The 12,888-nt window shown below is 33.8% G+C and overlaps 1 protein-coding gene across 1 annotated transcript; it reads left to right on the top strand.

Moving 5' to 3' along the window:
- The first annotated feature begins 3,983 nt into the window (after positions 1-3,983).
- LOC104887046 (uncharacterized) lies at positions 3,984-5,508 on the top strand. Its single transcript, XM_010671629.1, has 3 exons — positions 3,984-4,764; positions 4,859-4,996; positions 5,411-5,508. The coding sequence occupies exons 1-3, from the start codon at positions 3,984-3,986 to the stop codon at positions 5,506-5,508; spliced, it is 1,017 nt and encodes a 338-aa protein (XP_010669931.1).
- Positions 5,509-12,888: the final 7,380 nt, after the last annotated feature.

Below are 12,888 nucleotides of genomic sequence, written 5' to 3'. Positions count from 1 at the left end.
GCTCTATAATCTCTGTTACCTCGACTCGGCATTTTTCTCCAAATACCCCGGTCGGTACGACACGATACCGACTTGGGTATGAAATATGTGTCGGATCCTTCAAATTGCAGTCCGACGCGGTACTGAACCCTAGTTGCTAGATCTGAAAATTTGATGTTGCTTCATGAGAAAATGGTGAATTATGTTAGGGCTTTTTGCGTCCCTAATGAGGCGACTCCATTGATGTTGTTTCCATCCATTTTCGATTGATGGTAGGAGGGAATGGAGTTGCAGAGGACAGAGGTTGAAGGAGGAAGAAGAAACCAGTCGAAAAGTTGAAGTGAAGATGAAGAAGATGAACATAATTGGTGGGACAACTTGGTGAGAGAAAATGTGGGTTTCTTTCAACTCACATATTTTACTTTTTTAATCAAAAAATAGGTGGGCCAAGGAGCTTTATCATATTTCTCTTTTTATAAGATGTCATGTGATATACTGATATGTTATCATCTAAAGATTTTTTTGTAATATTATAGTTATTTTTTCTATACATACCTAATTATTAAAGACCAAAGTAGCCTTTGCTCTTCCCTTATCTTTTTGTCTATATTTGTTCAATAATTATCTTTGTTGTTTATATTTTTATACTACCATACGATAGTCAATTAACCATCCTTTGTTTTGCAAGTCCTTTTTTCTCTTTGCTTACACAGTTGTAAGTTCTCATTCCAAATATAAAAAAAATTACTTTTGAGTTTTTCTTATTGCCTTTTTGAGTTTGATTTATTTTTAGGAAAAAGCTAAAACTTGTGTGAATGTGTAGATACTTCATTTAATTACTTCATTAAAATATGTTTTGCTTTAACAGAATATGGTTTGCTTTAATAGAATAATTTGTTGTAATTTTTATTATTTTAGTACTACTAAAGTTGTTGGTTGATAAAAAAATTTACTGTCTAGCAGGGTCAATTGATTGTTTGTAATGGGTAGTAAGGAACCTGGAACCATGAGATCTCCCTCCGAAAAGGTTGATGACGAAAGCCAATGTAGTACTTACAAACTTATTCACTCAAAAAATAGATTGACTCCACAACGAGTTGAAAATTTGGTTTTTATCGAAAGCAATCGTCGTCTTCTATCAAGAAACATAAATCGAAATAAAAATGAGAAAACTACTATGTCAAATGTGGGTGGTGATTAGTTTAATAAAATGGAAGACAAAGAAATTTCTAGAGTTTATTCGAATGAAACTACAAGAAATAATTAAATTTAAGTACGCTATCTATTGTTTTTGAGACAACTAAATATTATTCCATGTGTCCACTGTAATTAGATATTATATTATGTGCGGTCTCCAAGGTTCATTTGATAGAAATATCTTAAACTATATATAAGTATAAATTATAAAAAAAAACACTTTACACTATATACTTCAGTAGTTTCATAAAGCTTCTCATTTTTTAATTATGTGCGGTCTCCAAGATTCATTTGATAGAAATGTCTTAAACTACATATAAGAATAAATTATAAATAATTGACATTCAAAATTTTTATATTAAAACGCAATGAGCAACGTGATACTCCATAATATTTTATATAATATCTAACCATTATTTAAGCTCAAATTTTAAAAAGTTCAACCATAAAAATAGTAAAAATGCAAATTTTTATAGAACGCAGAATATAGAAGATAATATGTGTTACACCAATTATGGCATTTATGATCTACTTTTGACGCATGATATTCAAGTAATTTTACCGAAAGGGTTAATATTACTTTGATTAAACAAAAATGTTATAAACTTATATAGCTATATTGCTATCTACTTTTAACTTATCAGCTCATATCTTAACTTATACTTCATGTGTTTCACAATAGATGCATCACAAGAAAATGGTATGTAAACCAAGGAACATAATAGATCTTATTATAATTAAGTTATGATATTTAACATTCGAACTTATTAACCCTTATTTGATTTTATTGACTCTTATCGGAACTTAATATACCTTATCGGAAGTTATGCTTTGCAACGTTTGAACTTATAAACCCTTATTTGATCTTATTGACTCTTGTTGGAACTTAATAGACCTTATTACAATTAAGTTATGATATTTAACATTTGAACTTATTAATCCTTATCTGATCTTATCAACTCTTATCGGAACATAATAGACCTTATTAGAAGTCACAATATGTAACATTTAAGTATCTTATTAACCCTTGTTTGATCTTATTGACTCTTACCGGAACTTAATATACCTTATTGAAAGTTATTATATACTTCCTCCGTTCCATAATAAGTGAAACGCTTCTCTAAAAAAGCTCTCACATAAAAGAGAGAAGTGTTTCACTTATTATGGAACGGAGGAAGTATAACATTTGAACTTCTTGACTCTTATTGGAACTTAATATACCTTATTGGAAGTTATGCTTTGCAACATTTGAACTTATTAACCCTTATTTGATCTTATTGACTCTTATTAGAACTTATTATTATTAAAAGTTATTATATACAACATTTGAACTTATTAACCTTTATTTGATCTTATTGACTCTGATTGGAACTTAATAGACCTTAATGAAAGTTATGGTATGTAACATATAGTATCTTATTAACCTTATATCCCATATTTGATTTTATTGACTCTTATCGAAACTTATTAGACCTTATTCAAAATTGTGATATGTAAAATTTGAACTTATTAATCGTAATTTTAATCTTATTGACTCTTATTAGAACTAAATAGACCAAATTATAAGTTACAATAAATAACATTTGAACTTATTAACCCTTATTTAATTGGTATCTTATCTCTCTTTTTTATCACATGGATAGTCGTAAAATAATGAACAATTAAATGATTTAAATTGTATACTTTATATATTACAATTGCTAGTCGTACAATAGTAAGCTAATGTAACATACTTTATATGACAATTGTGATATTGTATTTGTAGGATAGAGTTTAGGTGAAAGTTTCAATAAGAAAAGTTAGACTTGTCTTTTCCCTTAAAAACAATACTCCCATACTTTCCCTCTATCTTTTCATTTTTCCTTCCCAATTTCACTCTTCTAGTCTTCTCCAATACGCCATTCTTTGGATGTCAATCAAATTCTAAAATTTTCATCAAACACTTCACAATGTACAGTACTAGATTTTACATGGGTTTCGAAACTTAGAAGCAAGTATTATCAACTTCTACAATTATCAGGTAATGAACTACAACATTATACCCTGTTTTACTTTCCTTCATTTTTACTCCCCTGTAAATTAGTGATTAAGTAACTGACATCTATTATGTCAAATATCAGATTCAATGGAATGAAATCCAGTCACTCGTCCAACAAAGAACAAAGGTTTTGATGATGTACCTTTGTGGAATCATGTGATTGTTGAGGCATATGGAAAAGGAGGAGGAGGAAATAAGGTTTGGTGCTGCAAATATTGTCATAAGAAGGTCACTGGATCTTATTCAAAGGTCAAAGGACATCTCTTGAAAATTACATGCCTAGGAGTTGAAGCTTGTAAGGTAATGCCTGATGATGTATATCGTGAATTAAAAAAAGAATATGATGAAGCAGAAAGGCAAAAGGCCATATTTCAGCAAAATGAGAAACAAGGCAAATCATATGTCACACTTCCAAAAGGCTCTGACTTGGTACAACATAAAAAACTAAAAGGTAGTATTGAATATTCCTTCAATGTGCTAAAGAGAGAAGAAGCAGACAAGGAATGTCTCTGATGTTTTATACTGGTGCTCTGTCTTTTAATTTGGCAAGAAATCCTTATTTTAGGAGTTACTCTCGAAGACTAGCCAATGGCAGTTTACATGGCTATATAACTCCAACTTATGAGAGACTTAGAACAACCTTGTTGGCACAAGCAAAAGCCAATGTGGAACAACTTGCACAACCCTGAAGGATTGTTGGAAAAAGAAGGGGGCTTCAATATGCTCTGATGGTTGGTCGGACTGTCAATCTCGACCTTTGATCAATATAATGGTAGCCTCTTCTTTGGGACCGATGTTCATAAATGTTGTAGATGCAAGTGAAGTTCTTACAAAAGATGTTGAGTATACTGCAAGCATATTTTTCAAAGCTATTGAAGACATTGGAGATGAGAAGGTTGTGCAAGTTATTACGGATAATGGAGCAAACTTTAAAGCTGCCGGTGCATTGATCGAAGATAAGTATCCACACATCTTTTGGACTCTTTGTATTGTGCATTGCTTGAATTTAGCACTTAAAGCTATTTGTGAACCTAGTGAAAAAGCTGCTCATTATATAGAATGTAAATGGGTTCAAGAACTAGTGAGTCAAGTAAATGACGTCAATAATTTCATCACAAATCATGGCTTGTCTAAAGCAATTTTTAATAGATATTCAACTGTGAAGCTGTTAAAATTTGCTGAAACTAGGTTTGCTTCCCATATTGTGATGGCTGCAAGACTTAGAAGGCTAAAAGAACCACTTGAAAAGATGGTAATGGATGTAGATTGGAAATTTTTTAGAGTCACTGGAAAAACTCCGACAGAAATCAAAGCAAGAGACACTAAAGATTTAATAGTAAGTGATGGTTGGTGGGAGAAAGTCGACTATTTCTTGAGTTTTACAGAGCCTATGGTTAAGTTTCTAAGGGTTGGTGATATGGACTCATGTGTCCTTGCTTTCATGTATGATATGTCGGATTCGACCATAGAAGAGGTCAAAAGAATCATCTTTGAGCAGGAAGATCAGAATTTGCAAGAAGGAAACTCTAGCTTTTTCAACGCAATCCATGGTGTATTGGAAGCACGGTGGAATAAGAGCAACACTCCCACATTGCATGGCTAACTGCCTAGATCCTAATTACTACACTGAAAGTTGGTTGCTAGGAGCAAAGAATGGTGTTCGTCGAGTGGCTCCAAATGAAGATGAGGAAGTAAGTTTAAATAGGGACAAATGCTTACAAAGAATCTTTGCTAAACCTGAAGATCTCAGCAAAGTTTACAAGGATTATGGGGCCTTTGCTCGTGGGTAGGATTATTTTGGACAGCCACACATCATGGCAGTAAGAGCACTCGAAGAGCCTCTGTCTTGGTGGGCTAACTATTGTGCTTCGACACCGTTGTTGCAAGGCTTAGCTTTTAGACTTCTTTCTCAACCTGCCTCCTCATTTAGCTGTGAGAGAAATTGGAGTACTTATGCAAGCATTCAAACAGTTAAGCAAAACCGATTAACAATTGGTAGAACCGAGGACTTGGTTTATGTGCACAACAATCTTCGACTGTTTTCCAAAAAGAAAGAGGACTATCTTCAGGGGCCAACTAAATATTGGGACATAAATTAGTTTCAAATTTCTTAATCCTAAAAATTTAATTCCTACTACCTAGTGTTATACATTTATATTGTCCACTTAACTAACTTGCGTAACTTTGTCTTAACAGGAGGAGATGCTTTTGATGGTGATAGTTTGCTGGAGCATGCCGAGTTGTCTCTCAACAAACCCGAGATAGAGGCCATGACCTTTGAGCTACAGGACTAGATGTTATGTAAAAGACAAAGCTCATCCTGGTGACATCTAACTCAACTCTTTTTTTGTGTACTTAAATACTTAGCAACTTGCACTCTAACAGATTATTTTGGTTGATTTACTTGTTTAGAACTTTAGATATGAAATGGTGTAATTAGTGACTAATAAATCCTTGTAATATTTTGGAATTTGGATATGAATGAAAATCTAATTTTTGTGAATTATAAGTAATATTAATTATTAAATTTTATATTGTAAAATATTAATTTCGCATACCCGTACCCGTGTCCAAATTCCGGACAAAGTCCCCGTGTCCTGATTTTTCGGAAGTGCCGTACTGGACACTCAGATTTGTACCCATTTTTCGACACTCCTAGCCGAGTCTAGGTAACATAGTCTATACTGACATAAAAATGATTAATAATGACTCAGTAATGAATAATAATTGATATAGTACATAATGAGTTGACGAATAATATTAAATGATACAAGTTTGCTCTTATAATGACATAAAAATGAATGATAACGACACATAAATGAGTAATAATGATATGATACATAAGAAATTGACAAATAAGTTTAAAATAAGTTTAAATTAAATTATCCAAGTTTGCTGAGTTAAGCACACAACTGGGTACTGAACTTTGGACTTTGTTCCAGTTTGGGTACTCAACTTTCAAAAGTTCCAGTTTGGGTACTCAAAATGGACGTCTGTTACTTTTTGGGCAATTTTTGTGAAATGCGCCGTTTGGAGCGTTTTTCTAGGCGCGTGTGGCACACGAAACGCCACCTAATGATTATCATCATTTGGGCGGTTTATTTGGCGGGTTTTATCAACTTTGTCTTATTTCATTGTACTTATACTCAATAACTCCTTACTTCCTTCTCACTAACTCTTTATTTAAATCACTGCTACCTTTGTCCTCTTCATTTACTCCATTTTTTTTTACCGAGCATGTGACCAGCATCACCACCTAGAAAATTTCCAAGAGTATCTGAGACTTCTGTAGAAGGTACATTCTTCATTTACTCTATTTTTTACAATTCTTCATTTATGTCTTTTGTTTTCCTTTTTGGTACTTTTTGGTTTCCTTTTTGGTGGAGTAAAAAGTAATATTTGTTTTTGGCTTTCTTCTTGAAAAGTTGATTTTTGGAACTAGTTTAACTATTTTTTTTTGTTGGATTTCTTTATTTAATCTTCTTAATTACGCTTAGGGTTTGATAATTAGTATAAAATAATTAAATTAATTTTTTCCCTAATTGGGGTTAGGGTTTTGCAGAAGCAACAATTTCCGGGTGTTATTTGTGCTTGGAGTTGGTTTGTTAAAGTGAAAGTTAAATTTTTAAAAATTAGGGTTATAGTGAAAGTTATTTTTTTTTGTTTATTACTAGGTATGGAAGCGTTGCGGCATATACATCCATTATGTTCGAACCAGGACGTTCTTGTGACCCACATATTTAGTAGGCTTAGATGGGAGGATCGTTTGATGGTTGAGCAAACACTAGTAGAATAATTGCTTATTACTGCGGTTTTACCCATACGCAACAATATATCACGTAAAAAGAAAAGGTAAAATATAAATAAAGATATTGCTGCGGTTTCGGTCTGAAACCGCAACAATATGGAATCAATATGAAATTTTTTGAAAAAAGTTGACTATTTGACCAGAAATATTACTGCGGTTTTTGGGAATAACCGCAGCAATATAGAAAAATAATATAAAAAAAAAATTATATTTTAATATATTGCTGCTTTTTTGTCAGAAACCGCAGCAATATCATTAAAAAATATTAAAAACACAAGTATAAAACATGCGTGTCATAATTAGGGTCAAATTTTTTGCCTTTCCTCTAACCCAACCGTTTATCTCAACCTCTCCTCTCTCTTCTCTCCTCTAACCCTCAGCGTCAACCTCTCCTCTGTCCTCTCAAACCCTCAACCGGCTGTTTCTCTCAACTTCTCCTCTCTCCTCTCCAACCCCCACTCTGCTCTCTCACTCTATCTCTCCAAATCTACTCGTCGCCAGCCTCGCTCGACGCAACAAATCCACCGGCTTTGATTCCTCCCTCGTTCGTCGCCACCCTCTCATCATCAACACCGTCGCGACCCTCGCTCGACGCAACGACGTTCATTCACTATCCTCGTCGTTCGTTGCCATCAGCGAGAGACGAATTTTCACCGGAGAAATGATACACTGACCACCGGAGATCTGGTGGTTGATGTGAGCGGTTGATGCGAGCACAAGGAAATGATACACTGACCACCGGAGATCTGTTTTTTATATTTTTCGTTTCCGTTTTTCGTTTTTTTTCGTTTTCTTTTTTTTTTGTTTGTAAGTTTGTAGATTTATGTTTTAGGATTTCGAAATCCAGTAGTTCTTTTTTCGTTTCTGGTTTAATATGTTTGTAGATTTATGTTTTAGGATTTTTTTATGATTTTCAGTTTCTTATTTTATTTAATATTTTTTTTTATATATATTGTGTTGATTTAGGGTGCGTTCTGCTTAACTTAAAAAATTAAGTTTTAGGTCCAATAAGTTCAGATAAGTTCAGATAAGTTGCAATAAGGTCTAATAAGCGCAATAAGTTCCAATAAGGTCTAATAAGGTCCAATAAGTTCCAATCAGGTGCAATAAGTTCTAATAAGGTCCAATAAGTTACAATCAGGTCTAATAAGGTCCAATAAGTTCCAAATAGTCAATGTTTAATAAACATTTGTATTATTGTCCATTATTTTGTTACTCATAATTTCATATCACTATTAGCTGATTATGTTATTATTAGAATTTTAATTAAAGTACCACAATGATTATATAGTATTATACTTGTATTAATGTCTATTATTTTATTATTTATTTGTATTATGTCTATTATTTTATTATTCATATTACTATTAGCTGATTGTGTTATTATTAGAATTTTTTATTAAAGTACCACAATGTATAGTATTATACTTGTATTACTGTCTATTATTTGATTATTCATATTGCTATTAAATAATATTATAATCATGGCCAAATAATTAAGGTTAACAATAATAATAATTATTATAATTACAATATTTTGCAATTCGTCTTTAAATAATTAGAGATAACATGTTTTCGTTACTAATAACAATGAAAGATATAAATGTTATCAATTGATTGCTTCATTATCATCACTGGAGTATCTTTCTTCATCGGAGTATCTTTCTTCATCTTCTACATCATCCTCTTCAATCAATACGTTTTCTTCACCAACATCCAACCATATTTCGTTTGCAATTTTCGCCCGAGTTATCTCCATATTCTTTGTTCTCGTCTTGTCAGTCAAATTTAAATCGTGTTTGTGTCTCTAATGGATTATTGGAGAAAAGCAAAAAAAAGAAAAAACATAACGAAGAAAGGCGAAGAAAGGAGAAGAAAGGAGAATAAAGGAGAAGAAATGAATGAAGCAATGTCATGCAAAGCTACGGTGATTTTGACCATTTTTTTTCGCTTTCTTTATGTTTTCTTTTTATCTTCTAGTACATTCACATAAATGAAAGGAGAAGAAAGGAGAAGAAATGAAGGAAGGAGTTAATGCTATCTACTTACCTTCACATTAATGAAAGTGAAGTGAGAATTTTATATGTGTCAATTTTAACTTGTTAGCAATAAACGTTAATTAACTTTTAATTTTCTACTAGTGTTTTATAAAATCAAAACAAGACTATTACATATATTAGTGGTGAAAGTTATGTATAGGCAAATATATAAATAGTAAATTTTTTTGTTAAATTAATTATCATAAGAGATAATTAATAATCATTACTTTTTAAAGGACAAATTATAATAATTAGTACTCCATAAAAAATTTTGAGGGGTAGTATTTACGTTAGTGGTAATATTTATGTTATTCATGGTCAATGTTTTTGTCTAATAAGGTCAAATAAGTTTCAATCAGGTCCAATAAGGTCTAATAAGTTTCAATCAGGTCTAATAAGTTTCAATCAGGGCCAATAAGGTCTAATAAGTTTCAATAAGGTCAATAAGTTCCAATAAGGTCCAATAAGTTCCAATCAGGTTCAATCAGGTCCAATAAGTTGAATCATGTCCAATCAGGTTTAATAAGTTCCAATAAGTTCAGTTCACATAAGGTCCAATAAGTTTAGGGCCAATAAGTAGTGGTCATCTTGAAGTCAGTTTTTGTTTATGTTGTCTATTTGATATTCGTTATGTTGCTTTAGTTGTGTTCATCTTGAAGTCATTTTATTTTTTTACATAAGAATTTGTGTGTTTGAAACTGGTATCTCAATGATTTGAGAAATTTGAGTTTGTCGTGTTTTATTTTTTTTAGTATTTTTATTTTTCAAATTTGATGACAAAATGCAAAAAAAAAAAAATGTTTTTTTTGCATGTACAGTACATATTGCTGCGGTTTTAACTAGGAACAGCAACAATATTTCTATTTTTTATTATTAATTACAGCATATTGCTGCGGTTTTCCCTCAGAAACCGCAGCAATATGCTTTACAAATCTGATATAAATTAAATATATTGTTGCTGTTTTACCCAGAAACCGCAGCAATATATTAATTACCTATTGCTGCCCCCTTAATTGCTGCGCGGCCAAAACCGCCACAATAGGCCACTTAATGACCGCAACAATAAGCATTTATTCTACTAGTGAAACCTGTAAAAAGTGGAGGTTGTGGTGGAGACTCAAAGCTTATGGTGGTGGTGTGTGGCCTAACGAGCGTAGGAAAACAGAGACATGGATCTTGAATGATATACTATACAACAATGGGAGTGACCTTCATGCATGGCTGAACAAAGACATGATGGCCTACTTTGATAGGTTCCCCCTATTGTCCAAGGAGGACTAAAGCTGAACATAGTTGGGTTTTTTTGCTTATTTTTTGGTGGGTAGGTTAATGGTGGTAGTTTTTGGCTCTGTCATAGTTGTATTTAGGGTAGAATGTGACATCCACTAGCTTTATTTAGGGTGGTTGTCACTGCTATGACAATATTATTACTGTTGATATGCATGCAGGTTCCAAAAAATTTAAGTATGTTGGTTATGTAATTAGTTGAAGCCTGCCAATTTTGTGCGAATGATATATTTTGGTTATTTATATGAAAGTATTTAAAAAATTTATAAGAGGGGGGGGGGGTTTGAAGCGGTTACATGGCTGAGTGACAGTGGTGGCGCCCATTGTCTTTTGTATGAGCCTCCAAGGAAAGTAGTATGTAGAGCGCAAACTTTTTTAGATAAACTTTTCTTTTTGAAGATAGGACACAATATGATCCATCATGACATTAAAAACATCAATCATTGAACATACAAATCATAAGCTAGTTTTAAAATATCCTCAACACACGATTATAAACTTTGAATCAGAAGCTAATATTCAACAATATGATTTTTAGGAAAATCATCCTAAAATCTTAAATTTATAAAGCAAAAAAGTTCTCGTGCAATTTGCGCGGGTGTAAAAGCTAAATGTTTAATATATATCACCATAACATTAAATTATATTTATATTTTCAAAGAATAAAACATATGTTTAATAAACTGTAAAATATCCCCTGCATTTTGCACGGGTCTGCATACTAGAAACATTCATGAACAACTAATGTAGCGTACAAGAAAGTATTTCATAACGCGTAGTCAGTTTCCATACTATGATGTACGTCATGAGTTTTAGATTTTTCCAATTATGTCAATGAATGTTAGTGATGCGTAGACTTATAGTGGGCCTATATTAATATTTTGATTGTATGCATTCGCGTATTCGAAACCTTTTTAATTGCCATATATAACTTGATGTATTTATTAAAAGTTTTAAAAAAAGAAACCTAAAACTTTCCCTACATTACGAACGGGTGAACAAACCTAGTAATAATGTACATAAACCAAAATATCTCATACCTCTAATTACTCACATATATTATCATTATTTTTTTTTTGCCAAGTGAGAAAAGTAAATAATGCAGCAAAAATAGGAGTACATCCTAAGCCTAAGAAACTAATTCGAGTGGTACCTTTTAGGAAGGGCTCAGAGCAAGGCTAGGCACAACATCAGGCTCAAAGAGCCAAGCTATTACAAGCTATCAAACCAATCTCTTTCACTACTATCAACTTTATTTCTTCCCTAAGATTTTACAGATTTTATAATTGGAAAAATTGATTTAATCAGTCCCAACTATGGACATCCTAACAAAAACAGTCCCAACTATCGTTTTTTTTATTGTTCAGTCCCAACTTTGAAGGGCGTTTTACAATAGTAGTCCCAGTAGGTAAAACACCTGTTATAGCAGGTAATTTGCCAGTTTTTTATTTGCTATCTTCTTCCTTCCTCCTGCCCCCGCCACCCACCCCCTTCCCCAGCCAATCCTCTCCCGCCACCCATCCCCTGCCCCAGCCAACCCTCCTCCCGCATGTAAAACTCCCTGCACCCGAAACCCCTCCCCTGCCACCCCTCCCCTGCCACCCCTCCCCCTGCTCCAGCCACCCCTCCCCCGAAATCTCTCATTCCTTTAGCTCCCCTGCCCCAGCCACCCATTCTGTCCCCAACCCCCTCCCCTGCTCCAGCCACCCCTTCTCCGGCCTAAAACTCACTCCCTTGTCCCGTTGCCACCACCCCTGAAATCACTTTGAAATACCTCCCCCACCCCTCGAAACACCTCCCCCACCCTCGAAAATACCCACTAAACACCTCCCCCACCCCCGAAACACCTCTGCCACCTTTGAAGCCACCTCTCCAAAATCCTTAAAGATGAAGGCGAGAGAGAAATAGGGAGGATGCAGGGGATTGGGGTTGGGGTTTAGAGGGTCGGCGGGGATTGGGGTAGGGGTGTTCTAGGACTGCGGGGTGGGGGCTGGGAGAAGGATGTGCGGGGTGGAGGGCTGAGGGTGGTGGCATTGGTGGATTTATGGTGGTGGGGTGGCAATGGAAGGCGAGGAAGTAGGGAGGAAAGAGAAAGACTGAAAGAGGGGTAAAAAAATGGTGAAAGAAATATAAAAATAAGGGTTAATTCGTTTATTACCGGTTTAGCAAGTCACCAGTCCACTTGGACCACTAGTGTAAAGGTGGGGTTAAAGTTGGGACTGAACAATAAAAACCGATAGTTGGGACTGTTTTTGTCAGGACACCCATAGTTGGGACTGTTTAAATCAATTTTTCCTTTATTATTTACATAAAATTTAATTGTATGAATGGTATGATAAGGCTTTAGAACAATCATATCCCACACAGCTGAGTTTCTTGCTCTCCGGACCTAATATACTATGGCAGCAACAACAACATAGATCACTTTCCTTCTAAACAAATATTTACAGTATCTATTTAGCCATCCTAGCATAGGATACACCCTGAGTTTAATGCTTTGAATGCTAAGCCATAAGAGAATAGCTTTTAAACATATCTGA

This window comes from Beta vulgaris, chromosome 2 (assembly GCF_026745355.1).
Source record: "Beta vulgaris subsp. vulgaris cultivar EL10 chromosome 2, EL10.2, whole genome shotgun sequence".
Taxonomy (NCBI): Eukaryota; Viridiplantae; Streptophyta; class Magnoliopsida; order Caryophyllales; family Amaranthaceae; genus Beta; species Beta vulgaris.
Note: the sequence above shows the minus strand (reverse complement) of the source record. Positions and strands in the feature narration are given on the sequence as shown.